Here is a 25,371-nt window from a genome sequence, read left to right on the forward strand (position 1 = left end):
ACTTGTTTTAAATACTTCCACACATGCTAGGATGACGAAACTTAGTGTATTTACTAGTTGCCATAGCAACACTATATAGAGAAAAAATTTGCGCCAAAAGGTTTTTTTTTTTTTTTTTTTTTTTTTGGAAGATATCCATAGAAATGTATTAAACCATAGCAAAAGTAAATTTCTTAAGTTAATTTTTCATCTCTATTTTTTGTTTATTTTAAATGAGACAAATCTGATATTATTTTAATCTCCAATATGTTCTTTAATGCTTCGCTAACTAGCAGAAGACACTAGCCAGCATGTTGTCACACTGCGTTACAATGTGCCCCTATTAGAAATATGCTATTATATTATATAGCCTACTTTTATTAATTTTATTGAGAAAACGTGAGAAAAAGGTGAATAAAGACTGAGAGTCAATGTTCAGAAATTACTAATTATTTATTTGTTTTGAACTATGTTGTATAGCTGTGTTTTCCTGTGTTCGTAGTCAAAACTCAAAAATGAGTTTATATTTAATTATTAAAAATTGTCATTATTTTATCTGAAAAAGTTTTTTTAATTGTATTTTATTTAGAAAAAAATATATATTTTAGTTTGTCTTGTATTTTTTTATTTATTAGATCAGATAACATTTTAAATGGTCATGTTACAATGTGCCCCTCACATGTTACAATGTACCCCACCTATGGGGCATGTTGTCACATTTCACTTCCATTCTTTGGGGGTATATATCCAGAAAAAAGTATATACTGTATTAATAAAACAAAACCACATGATTGTACTAGACATGTGGGAAAAAATAAATACTCTGATAAGTAGATTTACACAAACTGAGAAAGTCAAAAAGCGTTACTTTGTGCCCCGCTCTCCCCTATGTAATTAAATAACAAGTACTTTGGGTGACTTGTTCATTATATTTATTTTAATATAAAAGCAACAGCATTCAATTACATCCAGTGTATTACCAACACCGTGCACGAGCGTGAATCCCGCGACATCCGCCTTGCCTGCGCTTTTTTCACTCCTCCTCTCCTCACTGCAGCGCCTACTGTCTCTCGCATACATCTCTACATCTCAGGCGAGGCGAGGCGCATCTCAAACAAGCCTAGTAGTGAGGCTTCGGTCTTCGTTGATCACGTGTTTCTCTGAACACAGTGCGCGCTCCGCTTCATGAGAGACTGCTGCGTTCTCGATGCGCGCTTTGAAGCTTCGGTGTCAGATGTAACATCACCAGCACTGGAGAAAGCAGAAGCTGAATCCCGGACGTGTCCTGGAGAAGGGGACGTATGGAAACACTAGGCTCTTCTTCCCTCATCGGGTCTCCGCGTCGAGTCTTCTGAGGTGAGGAGAGCAGCAGTTCACGGTATTTCTCATATTTACTCAACCATCACACACACTTTATACAGTTTGTTTAAGCGACAGGCTCATTTCTGTATTGTTTTCATCGATCACAGCGATACTTGCGCGTCTTTTCTGGCGTCTCCTTCTGAAATAAACATTTAGTGCAGCAGCAGCAGCGAGCATGAGGAGAACATGTGGAGTTCATTCAGACCTCAGCGATGTTGAGTTCGTTTGTGTGATTGTCTCGCACGAAAGTCAAAGTTTAAGATCTGTGAAGGGAATGAATGTGAATCGATCTCAAGTGTCATACTGGAACAGATTCTGCTAAATGCTCTACATGACGAGCCACGTGAGACATGAAACCAATACTAATAAATATGAATAGCGTTTTACTCTTGGAACAATAGTGCTTTTTTATTGAGTCATTCTACGCAACGGTGCCATTTCCACTTTGCAATTTTCATTAAGAACAAACTTTTTTTTTTTTCTAAACTTGCAACTTTAAAGACAAAAACACATTTCCCACCTCAGGCACAAAATCCTTAATAATATAATCCTTTTTATCCAGGCAAGGGAGTCTTTCTTGTGCCACCCCGTCACGGACAACATGTGTGTGTGCAGGGAATTATTTGAGTTTTGAAAGATATTATGAACCTACAAATACACTTCCAGATACTCACACACACACACACTTACACAGGCGGAAGAATGCCCATATATGGGGAACGATGTCGACACCAGAAGCCCGCTGGGGCAATAGAAGGCTGAGGTCACATGATTTAGTTCCTCTGGAAAAACCCCAAGAAACTGCACAGGAACAGTGTAACCCAGTTCCCTATAAATATGACTAATTTTTTTACTTGTTAGTTGTTGCATTTTTGATTCTGATGTCGTGTGCATCCCTGGGGAGAAATCAGCTCTCTTCCAGTTCAGTTTATTAACTGAGACTCTTTAAATTGCTGATATTGCTCTGCTGTATTATCTTAACTTGAATAGCTCAGATGAGGACAAGTTATTTTTTACATCTATTGCTGGAACTGCTTTAAGGTAAATAGCCTGTGTAATTCTCCACTCACACAGGACTGCCCTGATACGCTGAAGTATTATAACCTGTAACCTCTTGATGATTTGCTACAAATATTAATCACTGTAGTATTTTTATCTTTTGTTCAAATAAGGCAAACACTGTTAAGTTTTACTTCTGCTTACAAAGACAGTTCTATATGTAATAGACAGAGCGTTATAGTATATCCTGCAAGACCAAGGACAGCGAAAGATTCTGCTGGAGGGTAAGCATGAAAGTCTTAGTTTTTATCTTGAAATAATATGAATTCGACATTTCAATGGCCTCATTGTTTGTACTGAAAAAACAAATACACTTATAAAATACAAATAAAGTTACATTTATTTGATTTGTTCACACAACAAGAACATCATTCAACATCATTTAACATTAATTTATGTCAAATTTCGTTTCTTTTGCATACATTTTTAACAAAATGGCCCCGTGACGGGGTGGTGTGGACAAAGTGTCTCTCTATATGACATGCTTGTTTTAAACTTTATAAAACTGGGGGAGGGAAACATTAAAGCTGGAGATTTAATGGAGCACATGCAAATCATTTCTGTTTGGTGAGTTAAAGAGATAGTGAGTAATAAGTGAGTGAGTGAATGAACAAAACAGAAAACAAATGATTAAAAAAAAAAAAAAAAAAAAACCTTACAGAAAAAACCCACCCCGCACATCCCTTACCACCACTTCATAATAAAACATGTGACAGGGTGGTCGGTTTCAGCCCAAAATGGCCGCAGATCTCCCATGTGGTCCAGTTCCTCACCTAGCATACACACATGCTTTCTGAAATATCATTGCTTTTGCTCTCTATTTAGCATGATGATTACTTTAACCCGCCAAACATGACAAATCAACACATAAAGAATGTAGAGGAATGTCAGTACTTGGCTGCTTTTGGCTCCAATGATGCCACTTCTGCTTTGTGATGTCATTTAAAGCTACAGTACATTATTTATAGATACAACAAAAGTCAGTGTGACGGGGTGGCAAGTCAAACTGAGAGACAAATAATTAAATATTTACAAAAATTAAGGTTTATTTTGAATAAAATATATCTTATGTGAAAAGGGAAACACATATCATTTTTTAAAAATATATAACTTTAGAAAATATAAAGTTAAAAAAAAAATCGTAAGCAAATCGACAGCAAACACTCTGAATAAAGTGAGATGATCTGCTGATGATCCTGAATGGCCTGTTGAATGAGTGTTGATAGTCTGAGGCTCATCAATATTAACAGATCTGCTGAAAACTCTATTTCATGACAATAGTTCCTGTTTTCACCTCATTTATTATGCTGATGTCTGCAGATCTCCTGTAAATTGCCACTTAAAGCTCATTTCATTGGTGTCAGCAGACTGAGGGGATTTGTTGGCTACTATACATTTATTATTGTGTTTATGTTTTTAGCTGTTTTTCTTACCACTTATTTATATTTGGAAGAATTTAAATGATTTAAATTATTTTCTATATTTCTAGATACCTGTATGTTAAAGGTGCATTGCGCAAGTCTCTGAGTTTTTGCAGAACTATGCCCCCTCTGGCGACAAGCGAAACTGCAACCAGAGGTGTGCACGCTTGCACGAGCACCAGCTGTTCATAACCAAAGGAGCATCAGCCGCTCAAATCTTTTGTTTACAGCCATAATGTCTTCAGAGGTAATAAAGTTATAAATCTGCAAGTTGTTTTAAATATGTGAAAGGAAAGGCATTTGAGTAAAGTACACACAGTATGTGTGAGGGGAAAACGGGGGTAGTAGAAAACTTCGGTTTTTGTTTACATCTATCTCCATGTTGAACTGTGTTATGTGTTTACTGTATCCACTTATGATTGTATTAATATGGAAACACGTTCATGAACAGTACAAGTTCAAGCTCACAATAATAATCATACCATACACAGTTGGTCAACAAAGTACACTCAAATGTCTCAAGGTAATAAACAATCAAATGGCACTATGACGTTACCGTAAAAGCCAAACAGGCAGAGATTTGCGGGGGTTTAGCCTGTTTTATTGATCTGCTAAGTAGCAATACATCCTAATTAGGCAGTAATTTGCTCAAAATTTGTGTCTAATTATCTAACTTATATATCAGCATTTTATATCACACTCAAGAATGAAGTATCACACTCAATTTATTTAGTAGATATTTTGACAGGGACAATACACACTGACGAACATTTATGTGAAATGTGTCCATACTTTTCAACTGCTGTCCCTGGGCAAGGGTTAGGGTTTTCTTTTCTTTGTCTTACGTGGAGTTTGCGTTGGGGTTTGAAATGGACTACAAGCCGGTCTCTTTGAATCCATCTTCTAGTTTTGTCGCTCGAGTTGTCTTCGCTGATACAGAGAATGGCGGCGAATACACAAACCTGCCAGACATAGCCCACAGCCAGGTGAGCGTGAACACGCATGACGTCACGCCCAGTCTCAAACTCCGTCCCGAATCCCTCTTATTTATTTTACTGTACAGGATCATCAGAGAAGGGCTCATTCAGCCCATCAGGCAATTGTTTAAGCATGTATGGGTTAGAAAAACGGGTATTTTTAACATGAAATGTTGCGCAATGCACCTTTAATGAAGGAGCAGAATAATGTTATGGGTTAGCAATAAAAATAATTAATTAATTGAGATCAGTTACTGTACGATGAATAGACAGACATAAATGCTTGGTGTCATTTATTATAAAAACAAACTCACTCAGTAATTGATATTTTTGATTTTGGCAGATTGGCTCCTCCCACACTGCAACACATCATCAGTGAAGCTCCTCCCACTGCAGTCACATCATCAGTGAAGCTCCTCCCACAGTAATTCTCCAATAAATGCTGTAAATTCCCATCAGCCACGAGTGAAGACGAGCATCAGAGCATCAGGAAGAGCAGAAATCTGCCAAGACTGAGTTCATTAAAGAGGACAGTGAGAACATGAGTGATCCAGAACCCTGCAGAATGAAACACACTGAAGATCCTGAAGAACAAAGAGGTTGGTGTTTATTCCTCATTCATTCATGATGCTGAAGAACATCCATGTTAGAAACATTCAAGCACTTCATCACATTTAGACACACAGTTCAACTATGAAATGGTTACAGATTTTCAGCAAATGGCCAGTAGAGAGAGGTTTGAGACACTTTTATATTGATTGTCAACATCAGATCAAGCTAAATACTATTTTAACTTTTTTTTTTTAGGGATAGTCAGTAAACACCAAGTTACTGATAAAGTAGTATTTGTCAAATATCATACAAGTTATTCATAGTTACGGAGATTCATCTGAAGTCAAGTCATCTTCATTTATATAGCGCTTTTAACAATGTAGATTGTCTCAAAGCAGCTTTACAGAGATAAACGTATAATTTATGGTAACAGAGATTGTTTTGGCTTTATAGCAGTTCTTTAGTAAAGTTATTTTCCAGCTAAAGTTGGTTTTGATTGATTCGCTTCCGTCGCAACGATCATTTGTTATTAAATTAGGGGCCGCTAAGACGTTTACATTTACATTTTTACATTTAGTCATTTAGCAGACGCTTTTATCCAAAGCGACTTACAAATTAGGACTAGATTAAGCGAGTCATCTTGAAGAGGCAAAAACAAAAACAACGCAAGAAGTGCTCAAGATACGAAGTTCAGGCATTATTCAGAGTAGCATAAGCCCGATAAGTGAGGTTTTAGAGGGATTTTCATTTTTTTTTTTTTTTTTTAATCTACGCGGTTAAGTGCTCGCGGAAGAGATGGGTTTTCAGCTGTCTAAAAGTGATTTTGTGGCTCTCTGTGATGGAACCATGAGACGTCGCTCGTTGGCCGATTGTAGGCGTCTGGTAGGGATGTAGGCTTGTAGGAGTGAGTGAAAGTAGGAGGAGCTGAGCCTGTGATAATCTGTAAGCAAGCGTCAATGCCTTGAACTTGATGCGAGCAGTGAGAGGTAGCCAGAGCAGAGAGATGAACAGAGGAGTGACGTGTTGAAGACGAGACGAGCTGCAGCGTTCTGGATCATCTGTAGAGGTTTGGTTGCACATGCTGGAAGTCCTGGACAGCATTCATTCCACCATTACTGATCACGGGCAACGCATTGATTCTCTGGAAGTTAACGCCACTTCAGTTGACCAACGACTTCAGCATCTCGAGGGCGCCTACTCCGCTTTGCAGAAAGACAACGAGTTGCTCAAACTCAAAGTAGCTGATTTGGAGGGACGTAGCAGACGTCAAAACATTCGGATTATAGGCCTACCTGAATCGATTGAAGGTCCTCGTCCATCAACGTTCTTTTCTCAACTACTTGTTGATGTTTGTGGTACGGAGGTCCTCACTTCGCCCCCTGAGTTAGATCGTGCGCACCGGAGCCTCGCTCCTAAGCCGGCTCCGGGAGGAAGACCGCGGCCTGTTATCTTGCGTTTCCACCGATTCCAAGTTAAAGACGTCGTAATTCGCGAGGCTCGTAAACGGGGTGTCCTGCTTTATAAAGGCCATACGATTCGTCTGTTTGACGACTACAGCCCCGACGTGCTGAAGCAGCGCGCCGAGGACAGAGGTCCCATGACGGAGCTATACAAGCGCGGGTTTAAGCCGGCACATCTTTACCCGGCCAGACTGCGCATCACTCTACCCAACGGAGATAAAACATGGCTCCAGTCCGCTTCAGATGCTGTTAAATTCATCCAGGACCAGGACTTAAATAAGAACTCGTAAGCTAGCAAATTGGCACTTTCAGTCTGCAGCTGTTGTTGCTAAAACGGTGCTGACCTTTTTCCTGCCTTATTACGGACGGTAAATGCATGTTTCGTTTTTTTTTTATGCATATAGGTAATATAGGATATGTGTATATATATATTTTTATTTTTATATAAGTCTTGTGTGTTTAGTTTCTTATAACATGCATCTTTGCACCGTACACCGGCTTTAAGGTGAATGCTGTTTTGGTATATTTTCTGTTGACTATATATGATTTCACGGGGCTTATAAGTTCAGGCCTTGTTTCTTTCAATGAGTTTTATTCGAGTTGTTTGATATGGTTTATCCTGTTCTCTTAAGGTTTAATTGCACTTGTTTGTGTGGGGGCAGTGCGATTGTTTTAGGGAAGTAGTAATATTTGCTGATCGTTGTATCGGAGGTGTGTTCGTTGCTGTTTTTGTTCTCTACAGCAACCGGGATGGGGTTAGTATGGTTTTTGTTTTGTGTGTGTGTGTGTATGTGTGTGTGTGGTTTGGCTCTGTGTGCGTTTTCCCTCTTTTTTTTCTTTTTTCTTTAATTTTGTGTGCTGCCTGCTCCTCCCTCTCTTCTGCTGCTGTGAATCTGTCATGGGTGCAGATTTGTTGGATTATATCACCTCTAACATATCCTTTCTATGTTAAACTGTAATGCCAAGTTGGCTTCTAGTGGTGGGTTGAGGTTTGTCAGCTGGAATGTGAAGGGGCTTAATTCACCTGTTAAACGCAATAAAGTGATTGATCACTTAAAACATTTAAACGCTAAAATTGCTTTTTTGCAGGAAACCCACCTTAAACCTTCTGATCATCTTAAACTTCGTAGAGGATGGGTAGGCCAACTCTACCATTCTTCATTTTCAAGTAAGGCCCGTGGGGCTGCAATATTAGTGCATAGGTCAGTACCTCTGTCCGTCTCTAAAATCATATCGGATCCCAATGGTCGCTTTATTATTGTTACAGGTAAAAATTTTGGCATTTCTCTGACGCTAGCTAATGTTTATGGCCCAAACTGGGATAATGAGGATTTCTATAAAAATTTTCTTTTTTCAATTCCTGATATAGTGTCTAGTCACCTTATTCTCGGTGGAGACTTTAATTGCTGTCTGGACCCCTCACTCGATCGCTCATCCACTAAGCCCATCTCTCCATCTAAATCATCTAAAGTTATTCAACTGTTTATGGAGCAGTATGCTGTCTCGGATGTATGGCGCTTCTTCAATCCCAGTGATAAGCAGTTTTCTTTTTTTTCTCCCGTACATGGTACTTTTACTCGAATTGACCTCTTTCTCATTGACAACAAGCTTCTTTCTTCTGTTAACAATTGTTTCTACAGTCCTATAGTTATTTCAGATCACGCTACTAATCATAGTTGATATCTCATTTCCTGGTGTGTCCTTTACGCGATCCCCGTGGCGTTTTAACTCGTTTCTTCTTACTGACCCGGATTTCATAAAAAACATTGATGGTCGCATTGATCTTTTCATTTCCACTAATGTTGATTCAGACGTGTCAGCGTCAACAATTTGGGAGGCATGCAAAGCTTATTTACGTGGAAAGATCATTTCTTTCTCTGCCTTTCGGAAAAAAAACACTGTTGAAAGGAGTATCTCTATCTCTAGGGAATTGGCTGACCTGCAGTCCAGATGTGAGGATGCACCTGAACCCGAACTTATAAAAGAATTGCTTACTAAAAAGTGTGAATTTGATATATTGGCTTCCGACGGTGCAATAGAAGCATTACTTAAGTCTCGTCATAGCTATTATGAATCTGGTGATAAGCCAGGCAAAATATTGGCTCACCAAATCCGACATTCTGTCTCGGCTCAACATATCATAAAAATTAATACTGTCAATGGCACAACAATTAACCCTCAAACTATTAATGACCAATTCAGGAATTTTTATGCCTTGTTATACACTTCTGAGTGTTCATCTGATGAGGCTCAGTTGGATAGTTTCCTTAGGCCCCTAAACATTCCTTCCATTGACCCCGAGACATCTTCTAGGATGGATGAGCTTTTTACGGTAGACGAAATTAAAGACGCGTTACACTCCATGCAGAATGGGAAATGTCCGGGGCCTGATGGTTTTCCTATTGAATTTTTTAAAGCATTTACAGAAACTTTCCCCACTGCTGCTAAATATGTTTAACGAATCTTTACAATGCGGCATACTCCCTCCTACTTTAAGAGGGGGCGCTGTGCACAGACTGTCTTTATACGCTGATGACCTTTTACTTTTCGTCTCTGAGCCAGACAGATCTATACCCCACGTTTTAGATCTACTGAAGGAATTTGGGCAGGTTTCGGGGTATAAACTGAATCTTCATAAGAGTGAACTCTTGCCTATAAATTCCGCAGCCATAGCTTACCCTCTTTCAAAATTGCCATTTAAGACATCATTAAATCAATTCAACTATTTGGGCATCTGCGTAACTAAGAACTACTCTGACCTGTTTTAACTGTAATTTCTCTCCTCTGTTGGATCGATTGACCGAAGATCTTCATCGTTGGTCTCTATTGCCTCTTTCTCTTGCGGGTAGGATAAATTGTATAAAAATGAATGCACTGCCTAAATTTCTGTATCTTTTTCAATGCATACCGGTTTTTATTCCAAAGCGTTTCTTTCACTCTTTAGATTGCACTATTTCTCAATTTATTTGGAATGGAAAAACTCCAAGAATACAGAAAGGCATTTTACAAAAAACTAAGGAGCTGGGGGGTTTAGCACTTCCTAACTTTTTGTTTTATTACTGGGCTGCAAATGTTCGTAATATGTTAATCTGGTGCTGTTCCAACGATCAGCCTCCACCCTGGTTAAGGATCGAGGAGGCTGCTTGTGGCAGCACTTCGCTTACGTCTCTTTTGTGTCTTCCTCTCTCGTTATCACCTTTAATCTTCTCCAGTAATGTTATAGTTAAAAATTGTCTTAAGATCTGGCGTCAACTCAGGCGGCATTTTACTTTACAGTCAACACCTCTTCTATGCCCTGTACATTCTAACCCCCTCTTTCCTCCCTCTCTCATTGATAAGGCTTTTGCGGCCTGGGTGGACCACGGGATTATTTCCATTAAACATCTTTACATTGACGGAACATTTGCTTCTTTTGAACAATTGACTCAAGTTTTTAACTTACCAAAGTTCCACTTTTTCAGATACTTGCAAGTCCGTGACTTTGTCCGTAAGCATTTTCCGGGATTCCCCTCGATCCCACCCTCAACCATTGTTGATACCATATCAAATATCAATCCTTATCAAAGAGGGGCCATCTCTACGATTTATAATGTTGCCCTTTGGACTCTGATAGTCTGCGGATTACCTGGGCTAGGGATCTTAATATAGAGATAGAGACAGAAACATGGCATTCGATTTTGAAACGTGTTCACACGTCATCTGTTTGTGCTCGCCAAGGGGGTTTTACAGTGTAAAGTGGTCCACAAGGTACATTGGTCTAAAAGTAAATTAGCCCGTATGTTCCCTGATATTGATCCAAGCTGCGACAAGTGTCATCTAGAACCGGCTAATCTAACTCATATGTTCTGGACTTGTCCTGCTTTATCTCTTTTCTGGGAGTCGGTTTTTGACTCACTTTCCGCTATTACTTCTGTCAATATCCATCCCTCTCCGCTAATCGGCTTGTTTGGAGTTTTACCTCCTAATTTCTCATTGCCATCTCATTTCGCTGAGTTGGTAGCTTTTCTTACACTACTAGCGAGACGTTGCATTTTGATGAACTGGAAGGGTCCTCGAGTCCCTTCTCATACTCGGTGGATAAAAGATGCCTTATTTTTTGTTAAATTGGAAAAAATTAAACACTGCCTTCGTGGTTCCATGATTAAATTTTCAAGAATTTGGTTACCCTTTTTTGAGCATGTTAAATCTCTGCAGCTGCATGCAGTCTCATCTGTCTGACTGACCACCCAACCCTGCACTTTCAGTGGTATTTCAGTTTTCAACTGGTATTATCGTTAGCAGCACACATTATTTTCTAAGTTTTGAGGTTACTCAACTTTACTTGCTGGACCTAGTTAAGGCTGACCTTGTCCTATTTCTGTATTATGACATAAAGCTCTGTTATATATTATATACTATACTAAACCTGTTAGTACTGTGAGAGATTTTGTGTTGGTGTTTTTGTATTAAGGTTTTTTTTTTTATTAAATTTTTGATGTCTTTTTTTGTGCTTTTTTTATTTTTTATTTTTATTTATTTATTTTTTTATATTGATTGTTTGTTTGTCTTTGGTGTTGTAAAAAAATCAATAAACAAATCATATATATAAAAAAAGAAGAGCATTGCAGTAGTCAAGCCTAGAAATGACCAGGGCCTGGACGAGAAGTTGTGTTGCATGCTCAGTGATTTTATTTTGTCACTTCAGGGTAACGAAACGAATTTCCCGACAACGCTTTATCTGTAGAGTGGTAAAGGGATCCTCCATAGGGAGAGACTAGTTGGCACTTCAGCACTGCGTTGTCATCGGGTCCAGGCGAAGGTCCTTTGTCAGATCTGGATACGGCCTGGATCCGGCAGGCTGCGGGAAGACCTCTGGATAAACAAAGACACTAAAATTAGCGTAGATGCCATTCTTCTCATGATGTAACGAGTACATCAGGATTTATGGGAAGTGTTCCCGGTTCCGGCTGACCTAATCTATGCAGCCTAACATTGTATTATTGAAGTCTATAATGTGTTATGTGAATGCTAGGTCAAAGAGATGTGTCTTTAATCTAGCTTTGAACTGACAGAGTGTGTCTGCTTCCCGGACAATGGTAGGAAGACTGTTCCAGAGTTTTGTTGCTAAATAGGAGAAGGATCTACCGCCAGCAGTCGATTTAGATATTCTAGGTATTATCAACTGGCCGGAATTTTGAGATCGCAATAGTCGTGAAGGAGTATAATGCGTTAAGAGCTCGCTCAAGCACTGCGGAGCTAAACCATTTAGTGCTTTGTAAGTAATCAGCAATATTTTAAAATTGATGCGATGTTTAATAGGGAGCCAGTGCAGTGTTGACAGAACCGGGCTAATATGGTCATACTTCCTGGTTCTGGTAAGAACTCGAGCTGCTGCGTTTTGAACCAGCTGTAGTTTGTTTATTAAGCGTGCAGGGCAACCACCCAGTAGAGCATTACAGTAATCTAGCCTTGAGGTCATGAACGCATGAACTAATTGTTCCGCATTTGTCAATGAGAGCATATGGCGTAATTTAGATATATTTTTAAGATGGAAAAATGCAGTTTTACAGATACTAGACACGTGACTTTCAAATGAAAGATTGGTATCAAAGAGCACACACACACACACACACACACACACACACACACACACACACACACACACACACACACACACACACACACACACACACCCAGGTTCCTAACCAACAACGAAGACTTAACAGAGCAGCCATCGAGTGTTAGACAGTATTCTAGATTATTACGTGAGGAAGTTTTTTGTCCAATAATTAGAATCTCTGTTTTTTCAGAATTTAGAAGTAGGAAATTAAGAGTCATCCAATTTTTTATATCAGCTGTGCATTCCGTTAATTTAGTGAATTGGTAAGTTTCGTTAGGTTTTGAAGAAATATATAGAGCTGAGTATCATCGGCATAACAGTGGAAGCTAATTCCATGTTTCCTAATGATATATCCTAATGGTAGCATGTACAGAGTGTGTGTGTGTGTGTGTGTGTGTGTGTGTGAGGGTAGCATGTACAGAGTGAACAGCAGCGGTCCTAGTACTGAGCCTTGTGGTACACCATACTGAACTTGTGATCGATGAGACATCTCATCATTTACTGCTACAAACTGATAACGGTCAGATAAGTATGATTTAAACCATGCTAGTGCAATTCCACTAATGCCAACATAGTTTTCTAGTCTATTTAAAAGAACGTTGTGGTCAATGGTGTCAAATGCAGCACTAAGATCGAGTAACACTAATAGCGAGACACAACCACGATCGGATGATAAGAGCAGATCATTTGTGACTCTAACGAGAGCAGTCTCGGTACTATGGTACGGTCTAAATCCGGACTGAAAATCCTCGCAGATATCATTTCTTTCTATAAAGGAACATAGTTGTGAAGATACTGCCTTTTCTAGTATCTTTGACAGAAAAGCTAGATTCGAGATCGGCCTGTAATTGACTAATTTTGTAGGATCAAGTTGCGTTTTTTTAACAAGTGGTTTAATCATAGCCAGCTGAAAACATTTTGGTACATATCCTAGAGACAAAGATGAATTAATGATATTAAGAAGAGGATCTATTCCGCATGCCCCAAAAAATTGGGAAAAATGACAAATTTTTTTTTAAAAACACAATTGATATTTGGTATAGGGCCCATCAGTATATGGGAGGTATTCCCCCCATCTCTCCTTTTTCGCCTATTTGGGGCAACACAGTTTTTAAGGCAGGAAGAGCTGATGGGGTTTCAAAATCTGGGCAGATAAAGGTGTACAGAAGCTGGCAGACCTTTATAAGGATGGCAATCTTCTTACATTTGAGCAGTTATGCCAAACATATAACATTCCAAAGAAACATTTCTATAAGCACTTACAAATTAAACATTTCATTATGTCGAAATATAAACAGATTGAATCTGAACCAACACTGTCAAACCTAGAGAATATCATATTGCAAAATCTTGAAAGGAGAGGTCATATTTCTTTATTTTATGCAGCTTTACTAACACATGATGAAGAATCCACCGCTGATAAGCTGGATGCATGGAGATCTGACATCCAAGAGGAGATAAAGGTGGCAGACTGGGAAGCTGCATGTTTAAAAGCCCAAAAGCAGTCAATTAATACTAGGATGAAACTCCTCCAATATAAATGGTTGATGAGAACCTACATAACTCCGATCAAACTGAACCGTTGGTCACCTAATATCCCAGATAGCTGTAGTAAATGTTTAGATGGAAAGGGTACTCTTTTTCACTGTGTATGGGACTGTCCAAAATTACATCAGTATTGGAAGTCAGTCATGCAGACTCTGTCAAAGATTGCTGGAGTAAACATACCTGCTGAGGCAAAAGTATGTGTGTTGGGTATATATCCAGAGAACTGTGTTTTTAGCTCCAGACAAATAAAACTGATTGACTTTGGACTCCTGCAGGCCAGGCGGTTAATATCTCTGTACTGGAAGAAAATGGATACACCCTCAAATCATATGTGGGTGAAGGAGATGGCATCATGTATTGTACTGGAACGACTCACTTATATTGTTAGAGGAAAGGGAGGAAATTTTGAAGAAATATGGTCACCATTAACTGAGTTTCTGAGACATTATGAAGGAAATTAAGAAAGTAAAGCTGACTGCCAAGTTGTTTTTTTTGTTCTTTATTATCATTGTCTTTGTTACTCTGTTATGTGTGTTTTTTTTTTTTTCTATTTATTTTGGGGATTAGGTTGTGAAATATTAAGCTTATGTCAAATGTATCACTTGCTTGTTTTGTTAAAAATTCAATAAATATAATGTTCCAAAAAAAAAAGAAAAAAGAAGAGGATCTATGACCTCTGGAAGCATCTCTTTCAGTAGCTTAGTCGGTATAGGGTCTAACATACATGTTGTAGATTTAGATGATTTAACGAGTTTAGTAAATTCTTCCTCTCCTATAGCAACGAATGAATCAAATTTTTCCTCAGGGAGACTACAATGCACTGCCTGATGCGATACTGTAGTAGACGGTTGCATAGTTATAATTTTCTCCCTGATATTATCAATCTTGTTAGTAAAGAAGTACATAAAGTCCATAAAGTCATTACTGCTGTGTTGCTTGGAAACTTCTGGGCTTGAAGATTTATTTTTTGTTAGTTTAGCCACTGTTTCAAATAAATATCTAGGGTTTTGTTTATTTTCTTCTAATAGGTTTGAAAAATGATCAGATCTAGCAGCTTTTAAGGCCTCTCTGTATGCAATCCAGCTCTCCTTCCATGAAATGCGAAATACCTCTAGTTTTGTTTTCTTCCAGTTGCGCTCCACCTTAAGCCCTATTCGCACTGAATTAGTATTATCTGGGGACCTCGTGTGATTTAGAAATGACCCCCCGCCACATCTGCATTTCGTGTGGTTCATTCACACTGGATAAACAAAGCCTGTGATTTTACTTGAATTTACTGACTTCTCTCGGATATGATGTCAATAGGCTATTGCTTGGAAATGTCTTGTCGTTAAAGGTCTAGCTGTATGATATATCATAAACAGAAGAATGCTCCTCACCGCATGCTGATATACATGTCACCCATCTCCATCTAATCATTCTTTTTGTTGCTCTTCTGAAGATTCTCTTTCTGCAAATGTTATAGTTGTATGGTGTATATCTATATGACCCAGCACCCAAAACACCCCTACGCAGCCTTTATTATTCGCGAAAGATGGATAAAGCGCACAGGAAACAAAAACCTTGAAAACAATAATATACGACCCTGCCAATTCACAACTGTGGGGGAATTTTTACTTTAAAAATTTACAATTACAGACATGGCCGATTCGCGCGGGATTAAGATCATGGAAAACCTCCGCAATTATTACAAATGACTAGAGGTCACCAGGTCATACTTATCCCGAGCCAATAGGGCTTTAGAGTAACTTTGGTAACAGGGTTGATGAAAATAGTCAATGCTACAGTTTGTGTAAAAACTGAGACAATGGATTGAGATTATTTTCTTGTCTTCTTGTATTCTCATCTTTAGCAGTTGTCTACTTTCTACCATTACATCAGGGCTCACTTTCATGTCCTTTCACTTTATATTTCTCTTTAAATTATTTTGATGTACTGAAAATTAAATGTAATTTTTTTTCATGTAAGGCCTGATGGAAGAGAGCGATGAGAGTGAAGAACTGAGTGAAGTGGAGGAGGAGAGTGAAGAACTGAGTGAAGCGGAGGAGGAACATCATGTCCATCCTGGAGAAAAACCTTTGAGTCGCTCAAAGACTAAAAAGACATTTTTAAAGGAAAGAAGAGCCAAGAAATCTTTCACCTGCACTCAGTGTGGAAAGAGTTCCACAAGCAAACAAAGTCTTGAGATTCACATGAGGATCCACACCGGAGAGAAGCCATTCTCATGTGACCAGTGTGGGAAGAGTTTCACATGCAAACCAAATCTTGTGCGTCACATGAGGATCCACACCGGAGTGAAGCCGTTCTCATGCGATCAATGCAGCAAAACATTTCTTAGTGCATCAGACCTGAAGACACACCTGAGAGTTCATATGAAGGAGAAGCCACATTCATGTTCTGTGTGTGGAAAGAGTTTTTCACTTCTGCTGTATTTACACACACATCAGAAAATTCACTCTGTTGTGAGAGAGTACATGTGCTTTGAGTGTGAGAAGACTTTTACTACAGCACACAGTTTAAAACTGCACCAGAGAATCCACACTGGAGAAAAACCTTACAAGTGTCCACACTGTGACAAGAGATGCAGTCACTCATCATCTCTGAAAACACATGAGATGATCCACACTGGAGAAAAACCTTACAAGTGTTCACACTGTGACAAGAGATTCAGTCTGTCAGGACATCTGAAAAGACACGAGAGGATCCACACTGGAGAAAAACCTTACAAGTGTTCACACTGTGACAAGAGATTCAGTCATTCATCAGCTCTGAAAAGACACGAGAGGATCCACACTGGAGAAAAACCTTACAAGTGTTCACACTGTGACAAGAGATTCAGTCGATCAGCAAATCTGAAAAGACACGAGATGTTCCACACTGGAGAGAAGCCGCACACGTGTGATCAGTGTGGGAAGAGTTTCTCTATTAAAAGTGACCTGAAGAAACACATTAGAGTACACACTGGAGAGAAGCCGTTTAAGTGTGATCAATGTGACAAGAGATTCAGTCGATCAGCACATCTGAAAACACATGAGATGATCCACACTGGAGAAAAACCTTACAAGTGTTCACACTGTGACAAGAGATTCAGTCATTCATCAGCTCTGAAAACACATGAGAGGATCCACACTGGAGAGAAGCCGCATATGTGTGATCAGTGTGGAAAGAGTTTCTCTACTAAAAGTCTCCGGAAGCTACACATGAGAGTACACACTGGAGAGAAGCCATATGTATGCCATCAATGTGGAAACAATTTCAAATACAAATCAACTCTTGATGTTCACATGAGGATCCACACCGGAGAGAAACCGTTCAAGTGTTCACACTGTAACAAGAGATTCAGTCGATCAGGACATCTGAAAACACATGAGATGTTCCACAGCAGAGAGAAACCTTACAAGTGTTCACACTGTGACAAGAGATTCAGTCAGCTAGTACATCTGAAATCACATGAGAGGATCCACACTGGAGAGAAACCTTACAAGTGTTCACACTGCGACAAGAGATTCAGGATCTCATCAACTCTGAAAACACATGAGATGATCCACACTGGAGAAAAACCTTACATGTGTTTTCACTGTGACAAGAGATTCAGTGAGTCATCAGCTCTGAAATCACATGAGATGATCCACACTAGAGAACAACCTTACAAGTGTTCACACTGTGACAAGAGATTCAGTCTGTTGTCAAATCTGAAAAGACATGAGAGGATCCACACTGGAGAACAACCTTACAAGTGTTCACACTGTGACAAGAGATTCAATCTGTTGGCAAATCTGAAAAGACATGAGAAGATCCACACTGGAGAGAAACCTTACAAATGTTCACACTGCGACAAGAGATTCAGTGAGTCATCAACTCTGAAAAGACATGAGAAGATCCACACTGGAGAGAAACCTCACAAGTGTTCACACTGTGACAAGAGATTCAGTGAGTCATCAACTCTGAAAACACATGAGATGATTCACACTGGAGAGAAACCTCACACGTGTGATCAGTGTGGGAAAAGTTTCACTATTAAACGTCACCTAAAGCTACACATGAAGATCCATGCAGTGGAGAAACCACTTAAACACAGTCTGAGATCACGGTAAGTAGTTTATTTTCATGTGCTGAGCAACAAAGTCTCCTCTGTGTAAGTTAGCCACACATCACCCTATAGCCAAATCTCTCCTCTCCACCTTTAGCCGGTGTGTGGTGAGCACAGGACACTTTGTTGATTGATATCTATTAATTTGTGTTCAACCAACAGGAATGTCTATTTTGTCAGCTCAGATCAATGCAGAAAAAACACAAATTCGCTCTCTGATAGCAGGTGGCGCTCATGTAAAGCAGAAATACAGCACTATACAGGGCTCTAGACTGCGAGTAAATGGTCACATTTTGCGACCTTTTTTAAAAGAGAGATCTGCCATTTCTGCCGCATACGAGAAACATCACACGTCAAACGAAAGCAGAATGAAACCATGCTACTCATTTGAGCTGCGCAGCGCAAAAAGTTTATCGGAAACTAGAATTTTACTTTGTTTACTTTACACACACTCATCGCCTCGCTTCAGAAGGCCTTTATTTAGGGCTGGATGATATATCGCATGACATTGTTATGTGCATCTCGTCAGTAAAGCCGTTTCTTGATTAGTAGTAAATCGCCATCACCTGCTTTCAGATGGAGCGGCATTTACTACACAGAGCCATAGTTCACTAACAAGCTAAGCCATATCACATTAATTATCACGGAGGTATCGCCCCACCCCGAGCACTGCCCAGCGTCCCTCACTACTTCAGCCCAGCGTCCCTCACTACTTCAGCCCAGCGTCCCTCACTCCTTCAGTCCAGCGTCCCTCACTCCTTCAGCCCCACCCCGAGCACTGCCCAGTGTTCCTCACTCCTTCAGCCCAGCGTCACTCACTCCTTCAGCCCCACCCCGAGCACTGCCCAGCGTTCCTCAATCCTTCAGCCCAGTGTCCCTCACTCCTTCAGCCCCACCCCGAGCACTACCCAGTGTCCCTCACTCCTTCAGCCCAGCATCACTCACTCCTTCAGCCCCACCCCGAGCACTGCTAAGCGTCCCTCACTCCTTCAGCCCAGCGTCCCTCACTCCTTCAGTCCAGCGTTCCTCACTCCTTCAGCCCAGCGTTCCTCACTCCTTCAGCCCAGCGTTCCTCACTCCTTCAGCCCAGCGTCCCTCACTCCTTCAGCCCCACCCCGAGCACTGCCCAGTGTTCCTCACTCCTTCAGCCCAGCGTCCCTCACTCCTTCAGCCCCACCCCAAGCACTGCCCAGTGTTCCTCACTCCTTCAGCCCAGCGTCCCTCACTCCTTCAGTCCAGCGTCCCTCACTCCTTCAGCCCAGCGTCCCTCACTCCTTCATCCCAGTGTTCCTCACTCCTCCAGCCCAGCGTCCCTCACTCCTTCAGCCCCACCCCGAGCACTGCCCAGTGTTCCTCACTCCTTCAGCCCAGTGTCCCTCACTCCTTCAGTCCAGCGTCCCTCACTCCTTCAGCCCAGCGTCCCTCACTCCTTCATCCCAGTGTTCCTCACTCCTCCAGCCCAGCGTCCCTCACTCCTTCAGCCCCACCCCGAGCACTGCCCAGTGTTCCTCACTCCTTCAGCCCAGCGTTCCTCACTCCTTCAGCCCAGCGTCCCTCACTCCTTCAGTCCAGCGTCCCTCACTCCTTCAGCCCAGTGTCCTTCACTCCTTCATCCCAGTGTTCCTCACTCCTTCAGCCCAGCGTCCCTCACTCCTTCAGCCCCACCCAGAGCACTGCCCAGCGTTCCTCACTCCTTCAGCCCAGCGTTCCTCACTCCTTCAGCCCAGCGTCCCTCACTCCTTCAGCCCCACCCGAGCACTGCCCAGCATCCCTCACTCCTTCAGCCCAGCGTCCCTCACTCCTTCAGTCCAGCGTTCCTCACTCCTTCAGTCCAGCGTTCCTCACTCGTTCAGCCCCACCCCGAGCACTGCCCAGCGTTTCTCACTCCTTCAGCCCAGCGTTCCTCACTCCTTCAGCCCAGCGTTCCTCACTCGTTCAGCCCAGCGTCCCTCACTCCTTCAGACTAGCGTCCCTCACTCCTTCAGCCCAGCGTCCCTCACTCCTTCAGCCCCACCCCGAGCACTGCCCAGCGTTCCTCACTCCTTCAGTCCAGCGTTCCTCACTCGTTCAGCCCCACCCCGAGCACTGCCCAGCGTTTCTCACTCCTTCAGCCCAGCGTTCCTCACTCCTTCAGCCCAGCATTCCTCACTCGTTCAGCCCCACCCCGAGCACTGCCCAGTGTTCCTCACTCCTTCAGCCCAGCGTTCCTCACTCGTTCAGCCCCACCCCGAGCACTGCCCAGGGTTCCTCACTCCTTCAGCCCAGCGTTCCTCACTCGTTCAGCCCCACCCCGAGCACTGCCCAGCGTTCCTCACTCCTTCAGTCCAGCGTTCCTCACTCCTTCAGCCCCACCCCGAGGACTGCCCAGCGTTTCTCACTCCTTCAGCCCAGCGTTCCTCACTCCTTCAGCCCAGTATTCCTCACTCCTTCAGCCCAGTGTTCCTCACTCCTTCAGCCCAGCGTCCCTCACTCCTTCAGCCCCACACCAAGCACTGCCCAGCGTCCCTCAGTCCTTCAGCCCAGCGTCTCTCACTCCTTCAGTCCAGCGTCCCTCACTCCTTCAGCCCAGCGTCCCTCACTCCTTCAGCCCCACCCCGAGCACTGCCCAGCGTTCCTCACTCGTTCAGCCCAGTGTTCCTCACTCCTTCAGCCCAGTGTTCCTCACTCCTTCAGCCCAGTGTTCCTCACTCCTTCAGCCCAGCGTCCCTCACTCCTTCAGCCCCACCCCACTCCTTCAGCCCCACCCCAGCGTTTCTCACTCCTTCAGCCCAGCATTCCTCACTCCTTCAGCCCCACCCCGAGCACTGCCCAGCGTTTCTCACTCCTTCAGCCCAGCGTTCCTCACTCCTTCAGCCCAGTATTCCTCACTCCTTCAGCCCAGTGTTCCTCACTCCTTCAGCCCAGCGTCCCTCACTCCTTCAGCCCCACACCAAGCACTGCCCAGCGTCCCTCAGTCCTTCAGCCCAGCGTCTCTCACTCCTTCAGCCCAGCGTCCCTCACTCGTTCAGCCCCACCCCGAGCACTGCCCAGCGTTCCTCACTCCTTCAGCCCAGCGTTCCTCACTCCTTCAGCCCAGCATTCCTCACTCCTTCAACCCAGCGTCCCTCACTCCTTCAGCCCCAACCCGAGCACTACCCAGCGTTCCTCACTCCTTCAGCCCAGCGTCTCTCACTCCTTCAGCCCAGCGTCCCTCACTCGTTCAGCCCCACCCCGAGCACTGCCCAGCGTTCCTCACTCCTTCAGCCCAGCGTCCCTCACTCCTTCAGCCCAGCGTCCCTCACTCCTTCATCCCAGTGTTCCTCACTCCTCCAGCCCCACCCCGAGCACTGCCCAGCGTTCCTCACTCCTTCAGCCCAGCATTCCTCACTCGTTCAGCCCAGCGTCCCTCACTCCTTCAGCCCCACCCCGAGCACTGCCCAGCGTCACTCACTCCTTTAATCCCACCCCGAGCACTGCCCAGCGTTCCTCACTCCTTCAGCCCAGCGTCCCTCACTCCTTCAGCCCAGGATTCCTCACTCGTTCAGCCCCACCCTGAGCACTGCCCAGCGTTTCTCACTCCTTCAGCCCAGCGTCCCTCACCCCTTCAGCCCCACCCCGAGCACTGCCCAGCGTCCCTCACTCCTTCATGAATCAAATTTTTTCTCAGGGAGACTACAATGCTATCACTGATGCAATACTGTAGTAGACGGTTGCATAGTTATAATTTTGTTCCTGATATTATCAATCTTCTGGGCTTGAAGATTTAATTTTTCGTTAGTTTAGCCACTTTTTAAAATAAATACCTAGGGTTTTGTTTATTTTCTTCTAATAGGGTTGAAAAAAATAAGCAGATCTAGCAGCTTTTAACCCTCTGGGGTCTGAGGGGTTTTCTGGGCCCTGGAGGTGTTCTGACATGCTCTGACATTTGTGCTTTTTTCAGTTATTTATAAACATGTTAATGGCAAAGGTGTAAATTCACTCTATATAGCACAAACAGGGCTACCATAATATGTGATCAAGATGCATGTATACGTTTGAATTTTTAAGAGAATGTTTATGCGTGGTTATTGAAAAAAATAAAAATGAAAGTTGCTGAAATAAGACAAAATAACACAAAACACATACTAAATATTTGTCAACAAGACTTTTGACTAATGGATGTTGTTGCTTCGAGTTCTGGCTTCAAAATGATGTGAAAATCATCCTGCCTAATTCAAATAAAACAATACATTTATTTAAACTTTGCAAGTCAGTTTTTTTGTCAGAAGAGGTTTATGCGTGGGAGTGGTAATGGCCTATCAATATTAATGAGATTCAGACCAGGGGTGTGACAGACACTCCCCCAATGGCCATCAAGTGAAGGAGCCTGGAAGAAGTAGAGGAGATTCAAAGGTTTTGTTTTTCAATCTGTTTTATTGTAATTCCTCTATGTGGAGGAACTAAATTTTCGAAATTTGCTCTAAGCAAATCAAATGTGAGCAAAATAAAAAAATAATCAGTCTGCTATAAACAAAGCAATGTTCAAACAACTCATGTTTTCCATGTCAGAGTGGACTGCCTGTTGCTTGCCTGCTTGTTTGCCTTGGCTCTCTTTGGGACAGGTGCTTGGACTTGTTCATTGTCACATCTGTAAAAAAACAAAACAAAAAAAACTTGAGCATGCTGACAACACAATTAAATAAATTGTATTATCATTATCAATTACTAATGGCCACGGATTAAAAAAAAACGTTTTTTGTAATTTCACACAAGAATAGGTAGGCTACTTTTATATTATTATGATGTAAACACAATTAGGCTACATTTCATCTGTAAAATATTATGTCTATGCATAGGCTTAATTTGCGGGTGGGACATGTCCTCACCACTATTTTCTAAGGTCAATATTGTCCCCACCACTTTTGAAACATCTCGCGGCACGAATGTACCAATACAAATAAACAAAACATCTCCAGTTAACTAGCAGAGCATTCTTTTCGTTCGTTTTTTAAATAAGAGGCGATCTAGCTATGAAATGTGTTGTTTTGTTTTAAATCAACTGACCAAAGTGCACGTTGCCGCTGCGATCAGTGGTGCGGATACTATGTTTGTTTCTGGCTCGCGCACAGTCTTCACTCGGACGCGCGCGAGAGACTCTCTATTCGTTCCGGTGAAATTAGAAAAAAAATGCACACAAAGTGTCACTGCCTGATATACAACCACTGAAAAACATAATCGGTTTTGAGGGAAAAAAAAATATATAAGCGTGGATTAGAACCCAGAACCTCTTACACGCTAGGCAGAAGTTCTACCCCTGGACCACTTACCTACACGCTTTTAATAGTCAACAGCTACACACTTGAGCATATAAGTTACACGAATGTTAGGGATATTGTAAGGCAATTGTTCCTGTAAGGTGTCAAAAGCTAGCCAAAACTAGGGAAAATATAGTCTGAAAATTCAGAAATTAAATATATATAAAGTTCTATATTATCAGAAAAGGAATTATATAACAGTAAACAACTTACTCTGAACTTGTATCCTCTGTGGGATCAATTCGCTCTTGAAAATGCTGCCGTTCATCTGAAGGGCGTCTTTACCAGAGAAACGAGCCATCCTCTCTAAACGCGATGAACTATCAGTGAATCTGATCTGATGAAACTTTGTGTTTTCAAGGCATTGATCGGGGGGCGGGTGCGAAGCAGATCACCTAAACTATTTACCATGTGAATAGCGCCGGGGGCGGGGCGGCCTCAGCTCATTAGAGATAATGAGGCAGAAGGAAAAAACGGCACCTCTCCTTGCTTTCAAACGGATTACATGAGTTGAAAACATTTGTTTTTTATATTAATTACTTCACTTAAAAGAAGAGAATTCAAGCTTCATAAAGACATATCTCACGTGTCTGTGTGAGAAGTATTCGCTGAGTTATAGTTCATTTTCGGTCGCGTTTCAGAATGGAATTTACTGACAGAGAAGAGGCAGAACTCGCATCATGTTTATTTTTCTTTATTTGGCGAAAAGCACAGCACTTTGTTTTTATTATGAGTATACACAAAAAAATACACACTTAAAAGGATCGATTGATGTATAAAATATTAGTTTTACTTGATCTTAGTGCTGCGTTCGATACTATAGATCACACAATACTCTTAGATCGACTACAAAATTATACCGGTGTTCAAGGACAAGCATTAAGCTGGTTCAGATCATACCTATCTGACCGATACCATTTCGTCTATTTAAATGGAGAAAAATCGATCATAACTCCAGTAAACTATGGAGTGTGCGCAAGGATCTGTGTTAGGCCCTCTATTATTCTCAATATATATGCTGCCACTTGGAAATATTATAAGGAAACATGGAATTAGTTTCCATTGTTATGCTGATGACACTCAAATCTATATTTCATCACGGCCAGATGAAAATGCTAAATTATCCAAATTGACGGAGTGTGTTAAAGATATAAAAGATTGGGTGACGCGTAATTTTCTTTTATTAAATCCAGACAAGACAGAGGTAATACTTATCGGTTCAAAAAACCACCCACAAAACCTCTCACAATACAACTTTAACATCGTAGGGTGTCCTGTTACTTTATCCTCTACAGTAAAAGACCTGGGTGTTATATTAGATTGTAACCTGTCTTTTGAAAATCATATTTCATATGTTACAAAAACAGCCTTTTTCCACCTTAGAAATATTGCTAAGCTACGCAATATGCTATCTGTTTCTGATGCAGAAAAGGTCATGCGTTCATGACCTCGAGATTAGATTACTGTAATGCTTTATTAGCCGGTTGTCCTGCATTCTCAATAAACAAGCTACAGTTAGTCCAAAATGCCGCCGATAGAGTTCTTACTAGATCAAGAAAATATGATCATATAACACCGATTTTATCATCACTACATTGGTTACCTATAAAGTCCCGTATTAATTACAAGGTATTGCTACTGACTTATAAAGCCCTAAACGGCTTAGCTCCAGTCTATTTAACGGATCTTCTATCGCCCTATAATCCATCGCGCTCTTTAAGATCACTAAATTCGAGGCGTTTGGTCATACCTAGGATATCCAGATCAACCAAAGGAGGGAGAACATTTTCACATTTAGCTCCAAAACTCTGGAATGTTGTTGCTCAGACTCGCTCTCCCAGTTTAAAACTAGATTAAAGACGCATCTCTTCAGCCAGGCATTTATATAATACTTTTAATCTTACAGTTAAATCTGGCCTCTACTTCATAAACGCCAGAGGAGAACTGGCCCCCGACTGAGCCTGGGTTCTCCCAAGGTTTTTTTTTCTCCATTAGGTCACCTGATGGAGTTTTTCGGTTCCTTGCCACTGTTGCCTTTGGCTTGCTCAGTT

At 41.7% G+C, this 25,371-nt stretch overlaps 1 protein-coding gene across 8 annotated transcripts in view; it reads left to right on the forward strand.

Annotated features, from left to right (window-relative positions):
- Positions 1–1,051: 1,051 nt before the first annotated feature.
- The window catches only part of LOC307169567 (uncharacterized protein), a 199,603-nt gene continuing 175,283 nt past the window's right edge, over positions 1,052–25,371 (forward strand). For 2 of the 8 annotated variants that reach the window (XM_079890299.1, XM_079890300.1), the window contains exon 1: positions 16,020–18,047. In XM_079890299.1, coding sequence (XP_079746425.1) covers positions 16,150–18,047 — 1,898 coding nt within the window. In that variant the 5' untranslated portion in view covers positions 16,020–16,149. Of the gene's footprint in view, positions 1,336–2,200; positions 2,625–3,889; positions 4,069–5,141; positions 5,398–15,925; positions 18,048–25,371 lie in introns of those variants that run through there. The other 6 variants (XM_079890296.1, XM_079890297.1, XM_079890298.1 and 3 more) reach the window with 6 other exon arrangements.

Source organism: Squalius cephalus (assembly GCF_949319135.1).
Source record: "Squalius cephalus genome assembly, chromosome: 1".
NCBI lineage: Eukaryota > Metazoa > Chordata > Actinopteri > Cypriniformes > Leuciscidae > Squalius > Squalius cephalus.